Source organism: Chelon labrosus (assembly GCF_963514085.1).
Source record: "Chelon labrosus genome assembly, chromosome: 6".
In the NCBI taxonomy this organism is placed as follows: domain Eukaryota; kingdom Metazoa; phylum Chordata; class Actinopteri; order Mugiliformes; family Mugilidae; genus Chelon; species Chelon labrosus.
Genome location: NC_140342.1, coordinates 16,865,845 through 16,886,995, shown reverse-complemented (window position 1 = coordinate 16,886,995; position 21,151 = coordinate 16,865,845). Strand labels below are relative to the sequence as shown.

At 42.4% G+C, this 21,151-nt stretch overlaps 2 protein-coding genes across 4 annotated transcripts in view; one reads left to right on the top strand and one right to left on the bottom strand.

Annotated features, from left to right (window-relative positions):
* The window catches only part of LOC311489267 (corticotropin-releasing factor receptor 2), a gene marked incomplete at its 3' end in the record, with an annotated part of 31,930 nt that extends 28,923 nt beyond the window's left edge, over positions 1-3,007 (top strand). For both annotated transcript variants that reach the window (XM_084546266.1, XM_084546267.1), the window contains 3 exons: positions 312-447; positions 1,007-1,048; positions 2,867-3,007. In XM_084546266.1, the coding sequence (XP_084402392.1) occupies positions 312-447; positions 1,007-1,048; positions 2,867-3,007 (319 nt within the window). The remainder of the gene's footprint in view (positions 1-311; positions 448-1,006; positions 1,049-2,866) is intronic.
* Positions 3,008-9,367: 6,360 nt separating this feature from the next.
* On the bottom strand, positions 9,368-11,967 carry myl13 (myosin, light chain 13; the record flags this gene model as incomplete). 2 transcript variants are annotated; one of them, XM_084547252.1, is made up of 5 exons in its annotated part: positions 9,368-9,474; positions 9,578-9,751; positions 9,942-10,091; positions 10,496-10,523; positions 11,863-11,967. In XM_084547252.1, 5 exons carry the CDS (start codon positions 11,965-11,967, stop codon positions 9,368-9,370), a joined length of 564 nt encoding a protein of 187 aa, XP_084403378.1. The 2 variants fall into 2 exon arrangements, with proteins under 2 accessions (XP_084403378.1, XP_084403377.1); XM_084547251.1 differs by lacking the exon at positions 11,863-11,967 and having other exon boundaries at positions 9,942-10,521.
* Positions 11,968-21,151: the final 9,184 nt, after the last annotated feature.

Here is a 21,151-nt window from a genome sequence, read left to right as displayed (position 1 = left end):
ATTGCATGAATTACCCTTCAGTTTCTTTATGAAGAATTAGCATTAACTGTAACATATGAGCATAAAAGTCTGTTAATAAATATAAAGTGGTTCCCATCTTGCAAAGGCATTGTCTTCTGTTTGTTTATTATGGCAATAGTGGGTGTGATTTTATTTTATTTTCTTATATATATATATATATATATACATATCCCACTCTGACTAACACTAAGTCACACGTTCCCCAGCTTCTACGCGGATGATATTGAACCTCCTATTTTTGCAATTTTATAAACTAGGCCGCTGCTGACGTTCTATCCCCGTCTTCACAGGAAAGCCGTGAAAGCAACACTTGTCTTGCTACCTCTGCTGGGCATCACCTACATGCTCTTCTTTGTGAATCCGGGGGAGGACGACATCTCACAAATTGTTTTCATCTATTTCAACTCCTTTCTGCAGTCGTTTCAGGTGAGAATTATAACACCCTGCGACAGTGGCCGGCGTTCAAAAAACCCACACGTGGCGGCCTGTGAGGTTGACAATGTGAATCACCGATTTCTGAATGCATCTTAATGGGAAGTTGTTTCCCTTCTTTGAGAATGACTTTTCGGGGTTGCGAGCAGCCTACTTGCCGGGAAGATGATTTAAAGTAGCACCCTGGCTGTGCTTAAATACAATATGGCCTCATGTTCATGTTCTCAGCTGTCAGGATTAACAGAGCCATGTGGGCATGATTTCTGCTCTGTGGCTACTTTTATTTATTTATTTATCATTTTAAATCTTTCTATCTTTTGTGCTTAAATGTAACACTGAGTGGGAGTAAAAAGGGGGATTTCAAACAGAGCTTCTTTACCAGGAAGAGTTTGGCATGACAGGATTTGCTCCTAAAATGAAGGCAGCACTTCGTTTATTTTACCTTTTCTTCCTATCACTGCACCGCCGGAATTATTTCATGTCTAATTAAAGTGTCATTACACAATCGTGCCGCATTTTCTGCTTCTAATACTGATGTGTTTTCATTCTGCAGGGTTTCTTTGTATCAGTTTTTTACTGCTTTCTAAACGGAGAGGTGAGTCACTGGAGTTTGGCAAATGGCTGTCGGTATTTATCGCTTGATTTAAACTGTCCCTGGGTTTTCTGACATATGATCTTAATAAAACACCCAAATTGAGTTCCTTGATTTGTTTAATGGTGTTTTTATAACTTCCCTCCTAGATACCGTTTTTGCTCATTTCAACCAGGGGTATTATCAGGTAGCTTTAATTACCAAAATGCAAACACGACGTTCCAATTCAGTCGCTGAAGCTGTAGAGAGGATGATGGTCTCTAAATATGATGAAAACCCTCCGTTGAGCTCTGTCATTTCCATGTGATTAAAATAAAAGCAATCTGACAGAATACCAGCTGTTTGAAAGTCATTACAGCCATTATAAGAATTACACGTTCGTCGGTAATAGCGAAAAATGAAGGACGCCCTTGCTACTCTCTCCCAATGCTCAAATAATTGAAACTCGGGGGTGGACAATTGGTTCGTTTTATGAGGGACTGCGAAGAATTTGAATCACCCTTCTTGTACGAATGCTAAATGGGGCCCGAGACCGCCGCCGGCAAAAGCGACACAGCGTGGCATTAAGGAGTATGTTTTGTTGATTCGTGTGCTCACCCACATTACAGAGATCTGTTGTTTGCTTTCTCCTCCCGTCCGACATTTGAAAAGTCAGGGGGGTTACCATCCTTTTGGAGTCTCTAAATGCTTATCTTTTCTCTGCCGTTCTATCGTTTTGGCTTGTCAGATGCGTAAGTGATAAAAATAACCTTTCTGTCATTTCTTCTTTATATCATATTAACTCAGTTGGTCTCTAGCAGACGTTCCAAGTTCTGATTGCATGCCCTCTTAATTATATCCCACCCCGAATTTTTTTGAGTGAAACAAGCAAAATGTAGAAATGTTGCTCGTGTAGTGACGGTACTAAGCCTCAGTCTGAAAAGAAAATACTGTCAGCAATGCTGCAGCTCAGTCTGGACTGGGAAATGTTAGCAGGGTTATGCATCAATCAGCTCATGACCTCAAAGTTGAGAGTAGTTCAACTTCGTTCCCGCCCATTGCAGTTGGGTCTTCACTCCAGCTTGCTAAAATGAATCAAAATGAAACGGTCTCTTGTCAACACATCGCTGCTTCTCTCTCCCTCGAGAAGAGAGAGTTTTTATAATAGCGTCTCTGCTTTGGCTCTCATACAGTTGGAGAATATTTTGAGCCGTGGATCGTTTTGTTTTTGACAGATATGACATGATACTAGGTATATATCTGCATATCGTCAGCATAATGGCAAAGTAGAAAATTCTCACATAGCGTCCTGTCGGCAACGAATTGCAAAAATCTCCAAAAATGTAGATTGGAAGTTTGTAGTCTTTTGTTATTCATTTTATCTTTTGAGTTGGAGAAATTGCTCACATTTCTCAGTGGAAGCAATTACCCGTTGACTTGCGGGAGGGCTGATAACAGAGGTGTTTGGAGTCACAACCACGAGCAATCCACACAGAGAAATAATTACACCAAGCCTCCTTAACTGGCTGCTGGTAGTTCATCGTCAAGCTTTTCATAACCGTTCGTGCCGTGTGTTTGTTTAATCGATACGGACGGTGGTCATTAATTCGAATAATACCGAAATTACTGCTTGATTAGCTAAACACAAGACTCGGACAAGAAAAACAGCGTGGATGCGGGCGGGAGGACTAGCAGCCAGAAGCTGGGGCACAGAAAATTAGGGCTTTGTTGCCAGATAACAAAAACCTTAATAAGTTTTGCATTGTACATTTTTTTTTTCTTTTGCATATATTATTCAGTTTTTAGAATAAGTGCTACCACTACCTATCCTGTGCATTTCAGGTCCGATCCGCAGTGAGGAAACGGTGGCACCGATGGCAGGACAACCACGCCCTCCGAGTGCGAGTAGCCCGAGCCATGTCCATCCCGACCTCTCCGACCAGGATCAGCTTCCACAGCATCAAACAGACCACAGCTGTGTGACCCGGGGCGGTGAGGGGGGGGGGGGGGGGGGGGCAAGCACGTAATATCCGCTGCAGCCTCTAAAAGAGTACAGACTTAATCTTTTTATCCTGTGCAGACAATGAAGTGACGACCAGTTCCTCTTTAAAAGGACGTCCAGTGCGGCTGAAGATCTGGGCAGATTTGTAAACTAAGATTATTGGGGGATTGATTACGTTACGTGATTTGGGCTTTTCTGGAGATTAGAGTATTTATAATAACAGAAAAAAGGACATCTTCATCATCATCTCTTATCACATCACAGTGAGTCGTACCTAAATAATCTTACAGTGTTCTTATCGCTGTCATCATCTGTCCAGTGGTGTGGCAGGATAATCCCACAGGATTTGCGGGAGGATATATAGGCTATAACAGGTTATACACTTATCTGCATGCTACTTCATTGTTACTCTGAAGAAGGGCAACGAGAAATACTTGAAATCTGATGGACACTCCAGTGCATTCACATGCTGCCGCAGAAACAGACGTTTTCCGTTTAGTATAATCCAAAAAAAATGCCCTTTGATGAAACTCTTCTCTTTTTTGACAGATAGGAAAGAGGGAAGAAGGAAAACAATCTGAATTAAATATAAAAAGAAATACATTAAAAATGCACAGATTAATAAAAAAGGTATAAGATCTGATAGAGACACTGCTCTCAGTAATGAGCAGGGACTGACAATGTTTAATGAAGAGTTTAAATTCACAAAAACGAAGCCAGTAATTTGCTTCGGCCACTGTCAGATGGCTATTTTACACAAACCAGCCGTTACAGAGGAGCCTTCATAATCTGTCCTCAGAGGAGCCCCAGTTCTTTTCTTTAGCTCTGCGTCCTTTTATTATTTGTCATACTCTACTGTAGTGAACATTGTTAAAATGCTTGTTCTGAAGGTTTGCTCCCTCTCTGTTCCTGCTATTTATTACCATCTCTATTTTTAAACACCACCTTTGTTAGACTCCTCTTTTCTGAGAAGCAGGGAGGCAACATAAAGACCAATTTATCGCGGTATGTGGTTGAACTCCCTAAGGCTCGTAGAGGAGCAGTCACAGTTTCAAGCTCTCTGCCAGACAAGTTCAGATTATTTTATTTTATGGCCTGAAAGTGAGCCAGAGTGTACGTACCGCATATACATACATGCATACAAATGTGTGGCTCTCGCGCTCAGGGAGGCGGCGGAGGCAGATTAAATTCTTTTGGCTTCGTGAAATCCTCGCGGCTTTTTCGTAATCAGTACTAATCTTCGGGTTCAAAGGAGAAGCTTGATGAAGTGAGAACCGGTCGCTTCCCCAAACTCTTGCCCCGGTCAGGTCAGCGCACCCCCTGCCCAACATCGCATAGCAGAGACAGGCACGTGGCTGGCTTTGGCGGTGCTAAAGGACAAAGATGAAAAGGAAATATTTACTTTGAAAAGGATTGTAATGATAATCAGTGAGTCTGACTTCACCTTGCAGGCTCGGATTTTGATGCAGATGATCCTTTGTGCGTCCCAATTTTAGTAATATCCAGAGACAATTTTTTATGTTACATTAAGAATGTTAAAAAGTATTTTTTTTGTTTGTTTGTTTTAAAGGGAAATGCACTCACTTTGTTGCAGAGGGATGGATGACAGAATCAGAACTACACCCAAATATCCTAAATCTGGTTAATCATGAATCTGCAATTCTTGTTTGTGTTCTGTTTGGTTTGAACAAAACAAAACACTTTATGTAACGCGTTAATTATGTTAGTGAGTCACAAAACGAACTATTTTGGGAGGTTTTGCATTTATTTATTTGTTTATTTATATTTTTGGTGTATTAGAGTTCAAGCTAAATTGACCGAGACAGTGATTAAATGTGTTTGTTTGCGGGGGTTGTACAGAACATGAAATATTCCATCACCTCTTGATGTAAAATGTACATTTTGTATTTTGTAAACTTTTCTTACATTACATTTTTCTCCCTACATGCTGCTTGACTGGACCGATGCTAGCTGGGCGTATTAAAAGTTAATCACCCCAAGCGATTTGGATGTAAATATTTCAGCTGCCTTTCTGCAGCGTCACAACTCCTCCGTCCGTGCAGCCGCGACGCTGCGCACCCTTCCATGACCTCATCCCGAACACAAACACACAAAGTACTGCTACTGAATTACGGTTGTGAAATATTTTCATACAGATGTTAAAAGTAAAGAAAAATCATAACTTCAAACTCACCAAAGAGATGGACCATGTTTACCAACTTGCAGATTAATTTATTTATTAAATTTTTTTTTTACGTCTATACATATTTCTATTGTTGCCACTGGACTTTATAGAAAGATGAAATCCTGTTGACTTCTTTTGTACATTGGTTACTGTACATGTAGTGTATATTCGACACAATGTGATGTCAGGTCTACTGATTTTATGTAAACCTCTTAGTTGAACCACCCATGATGCCTTACAAACCGAAGGAAATGCATTTTTTTGTGTGTGAAAAGAAAGTTGTTGTCTCTATAAATGTGTCATTGTGTTACTGTGATACACTTGTACACGTGGAGGAAAAGATATTTATTTGAATTAAAATGATTCTCTTTAATTTTTTCTCTTTGACTGTTAATATTAACTTAGTATATGAGGCTTTATGTGCCACAGCTTGCATCAACTGGATATATTAGCGTATTCATTAGCTATTTATCTCTTATCCTCAGGGCAGCACTGCGTGAAACAAACGCATCAGTCATGTAACGACTCGATTGAATCAGCATTCTTATGATAGAGCGGATGAGTGCAGCGTCACGGGCCCGTGTTGTAACTTTCTGACATGCAAATGTAGTTTTTAGACACTGAAGGCAGGATGCCCCCGAGAGAGCGCCTTCTGGATACAGTTTCATGCATTTCAGGCTGGGGTTGGAGTGAAATGGAGCAGAAACTGCAGCCTGTGCCCAGAACCCCGAGGACTCGATGAGTTGTACATCTCCAAAACAATCAGCCCAGACCCTGATGCGTTCTAATAAAGGCTTGTTGCGACAATTAGTGCTCTAGATATTCGACAGCGGTATGAAAGGCAGAAATAGATGTCGTGTTCTCCGGTGGAACAGTGCCGGAGGGTTGCAGCACATCTGTACCTTATTGTAGGATGAGCTAAATGTATTTAAGCAGTCATTACCTCAGCTAAAACAAATGACTGCTATTACAACATAAAGTCTCTACTGTACCTGAATTACTAAAAGAAAAACAATCAGACGTGTAATATTTCTAATTATTGTTACCTTTTAAGACATTTATCATGGCCTCTTTTCTGGTTTTAGTCACAGAGATAAGTTTACTGTAATGCTCTCAAGGGGTTCTCCTGCAAAAATGTTGTCTGTGGCCCTGGAGGAGATTTAAAAAAATAAAAAAGTCTCTTGATTAAACAATCACCTCACCTCAGAGGAGCAGCAGATGGAGTTTGTCTGGTTGTCTCCTAGTGTTAACAATTACTCATATATTTATTTATTTTTTTCCAGGCACTCTAAGGGCTTCTCATTTGTTTAGGCTCAAGTGTTCAAAATAAATCCTTGACTGCTGTTTCAAAGCAGCTGACACAACAGCTTTACCCGTGGGTCCGGCTGTTTTTTAATCTCTTAATCACACAATGTGCATTTTTCGTTCTTGATATCATATCTCATCTTTTGCTTGTTTGCTTTTAAATCTAGTTCTTGTGATTCTCTTGCATTAAGGAAGAGCAATACTAAATCACTCGAGCACCCCTTGACCATTTGTATGCCTCTGGGCATAATGTTTCTACATACGTACATCAGACCCATCGTCTCAGTAACCCCTTGATGGAATTTCTTCGAATTCACCACAAGTGTTGCCACACTGACATCCCCATCCTCCCTCACCCTTTGTATTTCCTACGTTAAAGGGGATTTACTGTTTTTTACAACCTGGACCTTATTTCTGGCATAAAATACAATCGTTTACTCACACAAATAACTTTTGTGTCATTTGGAGTCGTTCGGACGATATTTAGATCCGGTGGAGCGCCGCGTATATCCGTATAATGGGAGTGACTGGGGCACCGAAACGCAGCCTCTAAATAACGCATTATCTGCCGCGAAACTCGTTCATTTCACCAATATTTTGTTATGATACGCTAGTGCTATTCCCCGTTGGGTCCGGAGTTACCTGTTATCATCATCCGGGATCTGTAGATTGACCTACTAACCTCGTAACCACAAGCTTACGAGTTCCACTTGAAAGCAGCATTTCATCAAAAAGGAACTGATTCGTTATTGGTGGGCAGAGGTTAAAGGTCAAGATCGCTGTGACCTCACTCCCTCACCAGCATTGGACGTCTCAGAAACACCTTGTCAGAATGCTTTCAGGTTTGGCAAAAAAACAAAAACAAAAAAAAAACACCCTCATGGACGAACTGATTCGAATTTGGGTCATCAAAGGTCGAAGGTCACCTTGACATCACAAACCAGGTTTACGGCCGTAACTCAACAGATTATACTCTCATGGTGACAACATGGAATGATATAGTAAAGTAAAATAAGGATGTGATAACATTTTACATCCAAAAATCAAAAGATTACTAGTGGGTTACTCCACAGCCTCCAACTCAGCATATTAAACATGGAAGGTGGAAGTAAACAGGAACTTGACTGGTTGGCTGGCTGCCTGGTTTTTGCGGTGTAATGGAACATAATGCAAGTAAAACACGATTTATATTTACAGATAAATATACAGGGAATATTACTGAGTAATCCAGTAGCCTGATTTTTGTCTTTAAGAGGAACGCCAATAGAATAATTTAGTTTATCTCAAACCCCTGACCAATAAACATGCACAGTGAATCTAGGACATATATCTGTCTAATTAATCAAATTAATTCAGCTAATCCAAAGAATTTTCCCATAGGGAGAGTCTTAAGGATGAATACGATTAAAGGGCACTCTGGCTGGAGCTGCACCGCTCTTCACCACTAGTCACATTAGGGGAATGATTCTATTATGATACTGCCAGTTTACTGAATCACTCAGTGCAGCTGAGTCGTTATGTCCCAGCAACCATGAACTGGTGCCACGCTGGAGGTCCAGCGGAAAATTGGCTGTGCACAAATAGGGGCTGAATGTATATAGCCGGATGAGGCTGGAGGAGCAGAGTTGACTGATAAGGACTGTGGGGAAAGTCAGCAGAGCAGAAGAGGCGCGATTTGTGGGGAAGGTGAAAGTCATATAAATTTTCCCCAAAGATGCAAAGATGTGTTATGGGGTTATGCTGTATATATATTAAGCTTTTGGGGTTTAGAGCACTGTTTGAATTTCACTAGAGCCTCAGATCTCTCACTATATGTTGTAAATTTGTATTAATTCTGTATTAATTAAGACATTAGTTATATGATGATGATAATGATGATTTATTTTTAAAAGGGGGAAATGTAAGAGGTTAAATGTGCGGATTTAATTGTGAGCAATCATTTTTTGTAGCCACCTGAGTAGAAACATACCTTTTACGACGTAAAAATCCGCAATCAGTGTGCGCAAAATGCCAAACTTTACCCCTCTAAAGGGCTTAAGCATGAGTACCACGACACATTAATTAATCCCAATAATTAAAATCCTACCAACAATGTTCATTAGGCTCATTATGGGCCTTTATTTGCAGTGCGTGAGCATGTATATATTCATGAGAAATCTAACAATATCATTAGTTGGGGATTTGAATTTAAATAGCCTTCAGTTATGTGGTACTCGTGGGATGGATGGGCTTTGACACCTGAATGTTACAGGTTTGGGTCACCTGTAACAGTCGAACACACACGAATGTAGACAAAAAACTTGCAGGATTCTTCATTCATTCATTCTTCAACAGAAGGATGTGCTGTTTTCATCCAACAGTGTTTACTGGGATTAAAACTGAGCGATTACTTGAGCAACAGCTCCCTCTGTTGGCTGAAGAAGGTAAGGGCTACTCTTCTTCAAATTCAGATTCAGAAGATTCAGAAGCAAAACCTTTTGCAGACACGTCAAACTGCAAGGGGCAGTAAACCACAACTACCACAAATAAAATAAAACGACCATAATTTTTACGTTTATTTGCCACCATCAGGAAAATGGACAGGTGTGTGATGTGCGCAACGCGTCGACACGAGAGGCCTCAGAAACGCAAGGCAAAATATTGATGAGTTACAGATCGATGTAAGACACATGGAAATGACAAATGGGATGGCATTCACAGAAACGTAAACATGTTCTGTGGTCAAGAATTCACAATCTTGGTTTTCCAGGGAAGGAGGGACTTACTCATTACTCACTCATATTGATTCCATAATGTACCGCGAAGCAGCACCTGAATGACAATGAGGCTGAAACAGACCGGCATCCCTTTTTTAAGATGCCATTATGTGTTTTACAAAAGCTTCGTAATTTATGCATCCGTTGGCGTCCTCTTGGTTTTGCATCAGCTGCTCCACTTCGTCCTCCCTCATCTTCTCACCTTTGGGTCGTGAGGAAGTAAGCAGGGAAATGGTGAGCTCAGTGCACATCCCCTATGTCGACATATTTGTCAAATTGGCTTGCATTAAGGCTGTTAAACTCACCAAGCGTTGCCAGAACGTGCCTGAGCTCTGCACCCATGACCGTGCCATTCCCCTCCTTATCAAACACCCTCAGACCCTCCACAAAGTCCTCAAATGTTCCACGGTCCTTGGCCTTGCAGATGTGCTGGTGTATCGGCAGAAACTGGTCAAAGTCAAGCATCTTGGTTTGCATGTCTGTGGGAAGTCATGACATGCCAAAACACATAGAGTCAAACAAATGTTGAACTTTTTTTTTTTTTTTTTTTAAAGGTGTGTCCGTACATATTTGGCAGACGCTGCATTTGAACCGTTTCCAAAGCCGTTAACGGCAGTCAGACTGCGCGTACGCGATGGAAAGACTCACACAGCAGCGCTCTCCACCAACCTTCAGCTTTGGGCTTTCCAAGGACGTGCATGATCTCTGCATTGGTGGGATTCTGGCCCAGAGCCCTGATCAGGTCACCGCATTGGGCATAAGTGATTTTCATCTCGCTGGTCGGCGTCCTGTCGAACAGCTGGAAAGCATCTTTAAAGTCTGTGAACAAAAAGAACATCCCTTGTCGTTCCTGCGCGTTTCTTTGTGATCCAAGAGCGCCTGCAGAATCTTTAAGTAAGGGCCTTGAAGATGCTGTCTGTGCAGCAAAGTAATGGTCTATAATGACTTGCCTCAGATAAAAGTGTTGCATGCTAATGAGGCCAGAAAGAGTCAAACCCCATGGTGTTTTAATCGGCACCTTCACGTCTTTTCAAAGGCGTTGACTTGGATAGATGTGTTTGTTTTAAAATAATAGCCCGATCTAGTGCATCACCAGCTGCCGCAGAACATTTCTCACACACTGATGGAGAGCATGATCACACAAACCATTTATTCCCTCTATAAATAACTGCCGGTCCATGCAAGACAAATGACAACCGCAACAACAGCCACCTAAGCCTTACCCTCAATTTGTTCGGGGGTGAATTCCAGCTGAAAAGACAAACACAAAGAAAACAAAGCAATGAGAGGCTGCTGGTTATTTTGGACCCAGGCCAACTCCCAAAAGGAAACGAATGGGACTGGCCGCAGAGGAAATTCATTTTAAAAAAGACGAGAGGACACACTGTTAAGCATGATGATCTTGCCTCCACCTCCACCACCGTGCCATTCCAGCAGATTGAGTTACAGTCCTTTATGATCAGAGAGCATTGTTTATCAGTGACCTTGGTGCCGATACCCTCTTCTCTCTGGATGTGTCTGCTACTGTCAGCCTCATTTGAGTTTATTTTTAGTTGGAGACTTTGCTACTGTACACTCCACCGGGATGTTACAAGGTCATTGTAAACATTTTTAAATTCAGCAGGATTTTGCACAGTTGCATTTAGATTTAGACTGTATCAAAAAGTGCACTGAACCCTGAAATGGGACTAATTTAATTATTTTACACGACCCAAGCAGAGACATATACTTGCAGGAAGCATTTTCCTCAAATAAAAGAGTCAAATTACTTGAACAATAAAGCCCTTTTGGTGTTTTACTAGAGCAAGCTATGAATGTTAAGGCAGCCGCTTTGAACTCCAGTTTAATCTGTTATTCCAAGTCTAAAAATAAATCCTCGGTCTGAATACCTGCTACAAAATTTGACTTTTTACACTGCATGTGTATTTTGGACTCCCGTCAGACGGTGCCCTTGGTTTTCTATGTCTGATGCCTGGATATCTACAACCCCCCGGCCCCTCCATGAATCTTTGTAAAAATATTATCCAAAACTTATCTAAGCATGTTTAAAGATGGACGGAGATGGCTATAATTATCTATATTTTTCTTCCTTCCCGGGTTTTCCACCCCTGTGCCCGCAGAGGAATGGTGCGGGTGGTCCGCCTTTCACGGACATAATGAAAATCATATTTCATGGCTTCAGCCGCGCTCCATTGTAACGTGGCGGCTGGCTCAACCAAGAAAACATTCGGCCATTCAGAAGGGGCCAAGTCAGCAGAAGACAGTCTTTCCATGATGTCTGACGTGTCAATTAGTCCGCTGCAGAGAGCTGCTGCTTATTTAACTCTGAGTTTTCCTGTCAAGCTGTGAAACAGAGAGGCTTTAATGCAAACAGTAAATATAACAATGCGCTGTCTTGTTTTGGCTTGCACTGACAAGTTTAAGTCACACGGGGTCTCTGATGCTCTTTAAACAGAGGCACGGCTGATAAGGATTTCAGTGAAAGTTCAATTTCCATTGGTCAGTGTTAATGAAAACCACACAGTAAACGTGAACAGCATTTTATCTATCTGTCTATCTGCACCGGCGAATGTCGCTGGTGATGTTTTACCGTCACTGTTGCTGGGTCAAACTCCGGGGTCTTGGGGCGCTCGGGCTCTGGGGGTTTGGGGGCAGCTGGTGCAGGTTTCGGCTCTTCTTTCTTCTTCGGGGCCATTGCTAGAGGCACTCAGGAGATAATGGACAGGACTGACACAACAGAAGGGTCCTGCACACTGTGGCCGTAGGTCAGAGATTACCGTCCCTTTATCCACTGCCCACAGGTGCCATCTCCACCCCCCCTCCATCCATGCCAAAGCACACTGCCAACAATAGGGGGAGGACTATAAAAGGATATGCCATTGTGCTTCTATTTAAGACAATCATTTCTCATGTGTGTGTGTGTGCACATCATCGGGATGGGGATGGAAAAATATATTAGCAGAAATCCGAGGCCTGGATCCCTCTCTTAATCAGGCTATTTTCATCAACACAAGTGAGACCTCGTGCGACCTGACCAATCTTAGACTCTTGACCTTGTTCAGTGAAGTGTGGCGGTTACTAGTGAGGAGGAGGACAAAGAAATTGATGATTGCCAAATGAGAGGGGAAGCTGTTTAAATTGCAACGCCACAATGCCGTGTGATGAACGGCAATTACCCTTGATTATTCCAAAATCTCACCAATGAGCCAGCATTATTCAGCCATGTGCCCGGGACAAGTCTTTATGATGACCATTTATCTGGTCTGATCAGAGGGATTTTCAGGGCATTAAACTCAAATCCGCCCCGAAATGGGATTCGCACAATGTTGTTCCCGTCTGAGCTCAGGCTTTCGAGTGCAATGTGAACAAGCCTCTCTTAAAAGTTGAGTGTCAAAAGCGTACAAGTCACGAAAGTAATCTGGGATGACACTGAGTGCCACTTTGTAAAGCTGCCATTCACGCTCGAGCAGAGACAGACTTTTTAGACAGAGCGGCAGCCGGGTTGGTGTTTTTGTTCCTGTTTTTTTTTCCGGTGTTATGAAATAAAGATTGCATAGGCGTGAATGAGACGCGCAAATCAATCTAGTGTGGCATCCTCCAAAGGCAATGCTTGACATTCATATTAGCTTTATTGTTCTTTTGAGTTGTAAATCGATCAATTCCTGGTTAAAGTGCTCATTAAAGGGGCTGTTAAGTGATGTTTTCTTTCTAAGAGCACCTGTTACATCCACACTGTAATCTGCGTGTCCAGCTATAGAGCATTTTAAAAGCCTTTTCTGTTTAGTTCAGATCTAACAAACCTTTGTTTCTCATTTTTGTGTGTGTGTGTGTGTAAGCCTCAACAGGTCTAGTTTATCATTGAGAAAATTCACCAGTGTTTAAAATTATTAAAGGGTGACATTCTCCCATTGGGTCCCATTGTTTTGGTTCATTTTAATCTCACAAGAGCAGGCAAGACTAAATTTCCCAGTAATAATTGTAATAATTATTGAGGACTGCACACCTTAGTTGGCAGCCTGCAGTCCTGAGACACTCAAAAGGTTTGTTTGGGGAGCCTTGGGCAGGTTGCGGACGGGGCGGGCATGGATTGAAAGTGGCATTTTCATTTGTGAACTGATGTTGCAATCTGTTTTGATCAGGGATCCCTTGGCATACGGAGGATGAAACATGAGCGACATCCAAAGACACGCTCGTTAGGCTCATTGGCGATTCTAAATCCGCCGTAGGTGTGAGTGTACCCCGCCTCTCGCCCAATGACAGCTGGGGTATCCGCCCCTCCCAAGAGGCCAAGTGGTTACAGAAAATGAATGAATGAATGACTGGATCCCTTCACTCTGCAGGCTGGTGATCACCATTACAACCCTTTCTACTGAAAGATGTTACTAGACAACTGCTGTGGGCTTGTCCTCCCACCCAAGTCCACGTGCCAAGCGAGGCAACCGGTCGAGTCAGAAGTGGCAAATGGCGAGCAAACGCGTCGTGGAAGTGCACCCAAACTGTGGCCTTCATCGTAATGTTAATGTTTGAGAGGAGATGGATGGACTTTGAGATTTCTTGTCCACACAGAAACACAAGAACTTTCACGTGGACATTGAATTAATGTATCGCAGCGACAACAAATCTTTAAAGAACTGCATTTTTTGAGGATTATACCAGAGACTATATGGATCAACGTCTTGGCTCACATTACTGTAGCAGGATCTGTTAACAACGACTTGTAAAGAGGATTTGCAGGGGTTGTTTTGATTGTTGCTGACACTTTTTGATGCATTACCGCGGGTTAGTACAGCAAGAAGAAGACACTAAATCATACTCAGCGATCAAGAGAATAGCGTCCTTTAAATAAAATTAAAGAGGGCAGAAAAAACAATAATTAGGCCTGCTCTGCTCCTCTTGTCTTTGTGCCTGGTCTGGCGTGGAAGAGATGGGTCATGAAATCATTAGGTAATCACCAGATTAGTGCGTGCTGGAGAACAAATAAGCCACGGCTGCAGTTTGTTCCTCATTATTTCCAAACAGCGCACGACTAAAGTTGTTAGTGTCTGGCTTGAACTAACCTACATAGAGACACAGACAGAAACTGCGTATGTCAGTCCGTGTATAAATGGATCCAGCCCTGCATAGCTCCCTGCCAACTCCCCCTTTCAGATCCCGCCAGGTGATTGCCATTGACAGGCCGCCGCAACAATGCCCTGACATGACCAACCGCGTACAGTCAGGCTCTTAAAACATCCTAGACCTGTGCGGCTTGCTATTTTGGAGTTACTCTGTTGTCCGCCTGGTATGTCCTTTGGAAAGGCTCCAATCTGAGCACAAAGCCAATTGTTACCCTGACCCGTCAGACGACCTTCAGGGCAGCTGTGGTCTGGGCCGCGTGTGTTGCTTTAGCAGCCCAGAGAACAGCAGGGATGTCATAAAGACGGCCCAAAATGTGGCAGTTCAATCCGAAAGTGTCACTTAAACAATATTAATGTTAGTGTCACTGACATGCAAATTGCTTCTGAGGCAATATATTTCACCCTGCTGTCATGTATGTGCTGTAATAGTGGCTGTGAGTGTGAAATGCAGGGGGAGAGGAAGTGACGGGTAAAGACAGTTAATCAGGCAATTATTTCTTCCAATATTAATGCTAAATATCATTATTATTATGTGAAAATTAGATGTCCAAAAGACTGATGGCTTTTTCTTTGATTTCACATTAAAACCAGGCCCGGGTGGAGGTAGAAGGATCTGCGATAGACTGGCGACCTGTCCAGGGTGTACAGCTGAAATAGGCTCTGTTTCCTACTATACATTCAGCACCAGAAAACATTACACCTTAATGCTGCCTAATTTTGGAGTAACCCTTTCTGACATTTAGATTTCTTCCAAGTGCAGCATTGAGGGTATGCAGCGCTGTAACTGCATTAACAGATATTCCCCCGTGGCTCCGCGTTACGGCTCTGCAGAGCTCGGGCGACACTGCTCCAACTGTAATCATTTACGAGCACTCGGGATACAGCGTGTCCACGCCAACGTTAATACTAATAAGGCGGTTAATATACCGGCTGGATTCCTGGCAGATGTGACGTGTGCATTATCAGGTCAGTCAGTGAAATGAAAGAGCATGTGATTAAACTGCCCCCGGTCCAAGTAGGACCCCATGTGGAATCCAGTTTAGTGCGCTGAGTAAACGAGGGTGCCAGCCTGCACAGGCTCCGCTCCAACATAGACTCTGTTGCCATGTTGTTTGGCAGCATTTCCTATTTAGTAAAGATAATATAAACACAGGTTTTTCAGGGACGCACAGCAGGATTTCCTCAAAAACATTTTTATGTTGTGCTGTTACCATTTACATGTGTTTTTTTGTTTTTTTTTGAGAGATTGTGCGGTGCCAGAAAGCAACATACAGTTTATCCAAAAGCTCGTGCGTGAAAGATGATACTCTGAACAGTAATGGGAAAGCAGTATGGTTCATTCAGGGGCAGGGTAGCAGCAGTCCATAAACCTTCGTTAGAGGTTGTCAACATCTGTGCTGTCGAACACCAGCAGCCCGGCCTGCGGTCCCATGACCACACTGCCCTCCTATGGTCACAGGGCAACTAGCACGGCCTTCAAATGCCAGTGACGCCGGTAAACTGTCTTCCAGTTTCATGGATATGTCATAATTTTACATTGAAATTTATTAATTGTTTGTTTTTACCTCAATCTCTCAACATAAGTTATCACAAGAAAAATGATTTGAGCATACGGATGCTGTCCTGGGGAGCCGCATCCCTGAATCATTCAGACTTTAAGACAACCTTGCCAAAAAGCATCCTTACATAAGTTTGTGGTCACATCAGAGACGACACGCTCTCTGTTATCTGTGTGTTGCCAGCCTGTACCCTGTCTCTGTGCGCCTGCTATACATCTTACTTACACGAGTCAATAAGAAGAATAAAAAGATTTATTAAGGTGCGTTTTATATATATATATTGATCCTCCCGGGGATATTCAGTCTCTGAATTTTACTCAGCGGAGCAGCGAGCGGCCTCACGGTGACCACTAGAACGCCCTTGCTGTGAGGCGACGGCACTAACACAACAAGCCGCGGTGACAAGCACTCATTTATTTTAAAATTGCTTTCTGGGCCGTGATCTCTGCACGATGCAGAGACAGCGCTCGAAATTACAAACAGTCCTCTCCTTCGCCTAAGCTGCTTTCCCACTTCACTTCAGCCTCCTTTGTTGGTGTTTGCTATTGATCAGTTAAGCATCCCACTCCAATTTGCTCAAATTTGTTTACCAGCCGGATCACTATTCAGGGCAATGGAGCAAAGTTAAAGTGTGAGGAGTCCAGAGTTTCCAAGGTAAACCATTTTTTTTTTCAGTCCTTCAGTCTGAGGCATACACAAAAACATCTACTATGTGCAACTGGATTTTCAAGCTCGAGAGGCAAATTTAAGTCTCCACTTTTAAGCCGAGAAAGAAAACAAAGAGGAAACTTTTCTATTTCTGTGACAACAAACTGCAGAGAAAGATCACGTGCAACTCAAATCTCCAAAACAACCGTTGAGTGTCTGACAGACTTGGCTGCGCACACTCTTTTTGTCGTCTTGCTGGACTTTGACATCAGTTACGCGCCCCCCGCCCACTCCTGTTTTTGTTTTTTGGTCGACTGCAATCTTTCTCGTCTCTTGTTGCAAAACACTTTGGTTACTTGGGAATTTGTTGACACCGTTGGACATATTTGACAGCGTGTTAAATTCTTTTGGTGCAGCTCTGACCGCAAGGGCCTTATTTGGGTTTTATGAGGTTGATAATGAAAAAAAGAATCGTTTTTAAAAGACGAATTGGTGGTATTTGTGTCAGCATGAACTGTCACAAACCTGTTGATTGTGTTTAAATGTAAAAGAACACTGGTTTCCTGGTGCTGCCTTATCTTTCTGAACCACGCGTTTCAACAGATATAGACGTCAAAGTGCAGGAATTAGGTGTATAATATCGTAAAGACCTACACGTCAGCAGTGTATGTGCGTAACCTGCATCCGGAGTGACAGGGAAGACGTTTCTTTGACCAGATTTGCTGCTTTACTCTATTTCTGGGGTATACCTTTGGGAGACCTGAGCGAGTGAGCTGTCAAGACAACAATAGTCATTTCAGAGGAGATGAGCTGACCCCACTCCGGCTAGAAATAGCTTCCCCGTGGAGGATTTGACCAGTTGTTTTGAGACAAAGGAAGTATACCGACAGCATTCTCTGCAACGTTTGTTGTCTGGATTTGATTAAAAGTGACCCAAACGCGAGGAGGCCGTTCCAGTTTTAGTCCCAAGTGCTTTTTGGGGGGTCATGCGGCGATCATGTGAAATTGTGGATTTCCCATGAACATGATGAATAAATTAGATTTCTGAGAGTGAGGCTTTCACATACAAATCAAATATACAAATGCCATTGTTGGACATACGGTATGCGAAAAGGTGAAGGGTGAATGATGGATAAGATGTGACTGAAAGTATAAATAGAAATCTTCACACGCAAAGTCATGCATCCAAATGAAAAGTGCAGTGCAAAAAAAAAAAAAAAAGAAAAGAAATAAATAAATGTTCATGGATGAAAACTATAAGTCCAAACATACATGTGCTTTGGGTTTATATGTGGCTTTTGACATGACTTTCGGATACATGTCACACAGATATACAGTTTCAGTGTTCCTGGACTGTTGCCGATGTTTGACATATATTTTAAATTCAGCGAAAAATGTAAAGGGAAAACAACACTTGCGGCGTGTTATAAAGCCGGCAAGTTATTTGATTTTGAGAGGTCTAAACAGAGGAAGTCATTCCAGATGAGTGGTGATAAAATGGAGTAAGGGGAAAACTAATCTCCTGCAGGTGTCTGATAGATTTCTTGGCCTTCAGGTCAAGAAACTGTGTCCGCCTTCCTGGATGATTGCCAGCCTTTCACTTCCAGGAAAGTGGCCGTACACACACTGACATCTGACTCCAGTTGTTCGGCTAATATAAATGCGAAACAAGCAGTGGGATAATCATGGCTCAGATAGATCGACGGATAGCCAGATAGCTAGATGGCTAGAGATTTAGGTGCATTAATAATCTTCACAGAGACATTTTCCAGTCCGTGTTGCAGAGCAGAGCATGGGCCCTAACTTACAGATCCTTAGTGGAGGTGGATATTAATCATTCCAGATGGATGTCAAGGATCAGAAGCTGCTTTTCAGTGATAAATATGACGGCGGAGGATTCGAGACAGGGTGAAAATTAAGAATTAAGCGTTTTATAGCCAGAAATAAGTACCACAGCAAGCAGAAGTGGCATGGAGATAAAATAATTGGCTTAAAGGCGCATTTAACCTTTCAGAGAGAATGTTTCAAAGGAAAACCTTTTTTTCTTTTTGGAGACAAGAGAGAGAAAGACAGACCCTGACAGAGAGAGAGGAGATTATGCATATGTCATGAACGTAGTCTCTCCTGTTAATCTTCCACAGTTTACAGAATATAGAGTTTCCCGTGGAGACCCAGCGGGGTGCAAGCTTCTGCGTGGCGATTAAGCATGCGCACGGTCACGTCTTATTGGTTTTTGTTTGTGACAGCTTTCATATTGTTCATTATCTTACACCCCGGGGAATAACCTATTCACGGTGGGAATGAAGCCTGGGGTGGTTATTACAGTAATGCCATGACTCCACAGAGGTGAAGCACGAGTGTAAAAAAAAAAAAAAAAAAAAAAGGGAAAGTGTTCACTAATAATCAATTCACTAATGATATGTTCAGCACAAATACAAAGGTGCACATTGTTAAATGGAGCAGCTGCAGTTGTTACGTGCTCCTTACGTCTGTGTTTCTGATTTAATCTTTGCTTTACTGGTCAAAGCGACTGGGCAACACATTAAGACTGACTGCACATTCACAAGGAAACCACTGACTTGCTTTATTGTAGCTTTCTTGTGTTTTCTTTTACGTGCATTAAGCGTTTTCTGACGCAGCTCAACTGGTATCTTAACTCGAGGTCGACTTATCAGCTTCTGCCGCAGCTTTCCCCCTCATCTCATGGACTTTATCAGTATGTTTAAATTATATGTCTGATTATAGCTGCTGTTTAAAACACCACATTGTTACTTTGGGTCTTTCCGTGGGATGTCTTATCTTAATTTCATCCTTATCCATTAACAGACTGAGCAAAAACTTCCTCCTTGGACAGGGTGGAGTGAGTTAAACTTTGCAAAATATTGCTCACATGGCCACAAATTAACTTTTCATCAATATTGTGCAATGCAACTACTTCTATCTGATATATCTTATATACTTCTTATCTGTGTATTTGCAAACTGCATTTAAGAATGTATCGCATGCATCTGACTGCGCACACTCAGCTCTTACTGCACGTGTAATGCAACTTTTATATGTTATGATGTTATCACGACGCTGCTTGAGGATAAGTGACTTTTCTTTCTCGTCTCTGATCTGTGTGACAGCAGCACGTGACCGTCATTGACTGTCATGCTGCAGGATTATTCCTGCTGATGGATAATACATGTGCAGTCCCGCTCCTCAACGGCGGCCCATCCATCGCCGGGTGTCAGCTGGGAAAGCTTTTCCTCCTAATGTTTTTCTTTTCCAGCATGTCTTTGTTTGCTGCTTTGTGTACGCTGCATTACAAACAGCAGAGCCAGTGAGGCGATTACTGAATCACGCCATCATCCTGCTATCACAGTCACGGCTTTTGCATGCTTTAATAGCTGGAATATTTACACTTAAGTGCTTGTTGACTATAGAGAGCGCACATGCAAAAAAAAAAAAATAAAAATGGCATTGTGTCCTCAGCTGTAAGAGAACAATAGATTATGCAGCACTGATTATGTGTGTCAGTGCTCCACATCCCCACCCCCCCCTTCCAAGCACAGTTCCAACCGGCAGAATTAGTCAGGAGTGCGGCTCTGTCTGTGTTCTGTTTTGAGAAAAAAATTAAAAAAAAATGTCGTTTTATATTCAAACAGCTGGACATCTTCACACTTGAGCTGGTCTAAAGAGCAGATCAGACTGACCGCTGGCCTCGGAGCAGCAGGTAGTACAGGCTTGAGAATCAGAAAGGGCACATTTTAAATGGCAACAGCAACGGAGACAGGCAGAACTTTAACCTTTGTGTTCTGTTTACGCTTTCTTCGGTGTCTTGGAACCCACAAGCCATCTGTGACCTCTCAGTGTATAGTTGTTGTCGTTGTTGTTGTTGGTTTTTAAAAAAAGACCTACATAACGATCACACTTGACATAAATTTAAATGTGTGGCGGAAGTCACAAGAAAAGATGATAAAATTTGTAGGAGTGTCTTCTTCTTCTTCCTCTTTTTCTTCTTCAACATTATCATTATCATCCTCTTCTTTTTCCTCTTCCTCTTCTTCTTCTTCTTCTTCTTCTTCTTCTTCTTCTTCTCAGGTCATAGTGCCACTGAGGAAATAAAGCCCACTAAGAAATAAAACAAAATAAAGTAGAGTTAAACTTAAAACACACATTTGGTGTTTCATTTTGCAATCAATTTTTTATTTATTTATTTATTTATTTAATTTCACCTAAAACTTCTCTTTGCAACAGACGGTGCCTCAGATAAAAACGGACGCCTCCTGCATTATGTCTCGGTAATTCAATCCTACTAGATGCAAGTTTTGAGAGACTGCAGGGGAAAAAAGTGGTTTGGCCGAGGCCCCGCGATCTGTTGAATGTGCAGTTTGTTTGAGGGGTGAGAAAATATGTCATTTCGGAGTCGTGGTTTATTCCAACGCAAGAGAGAGCGCACCAATGAGAGGCGTCTACGCTCCACCCATACCTGCCTCCTTTCCGCCCCCCCTCTTTTCCATCCACATACTCACTACTGAACACGACCTGCCGCCTGCCACATCTGGAGACG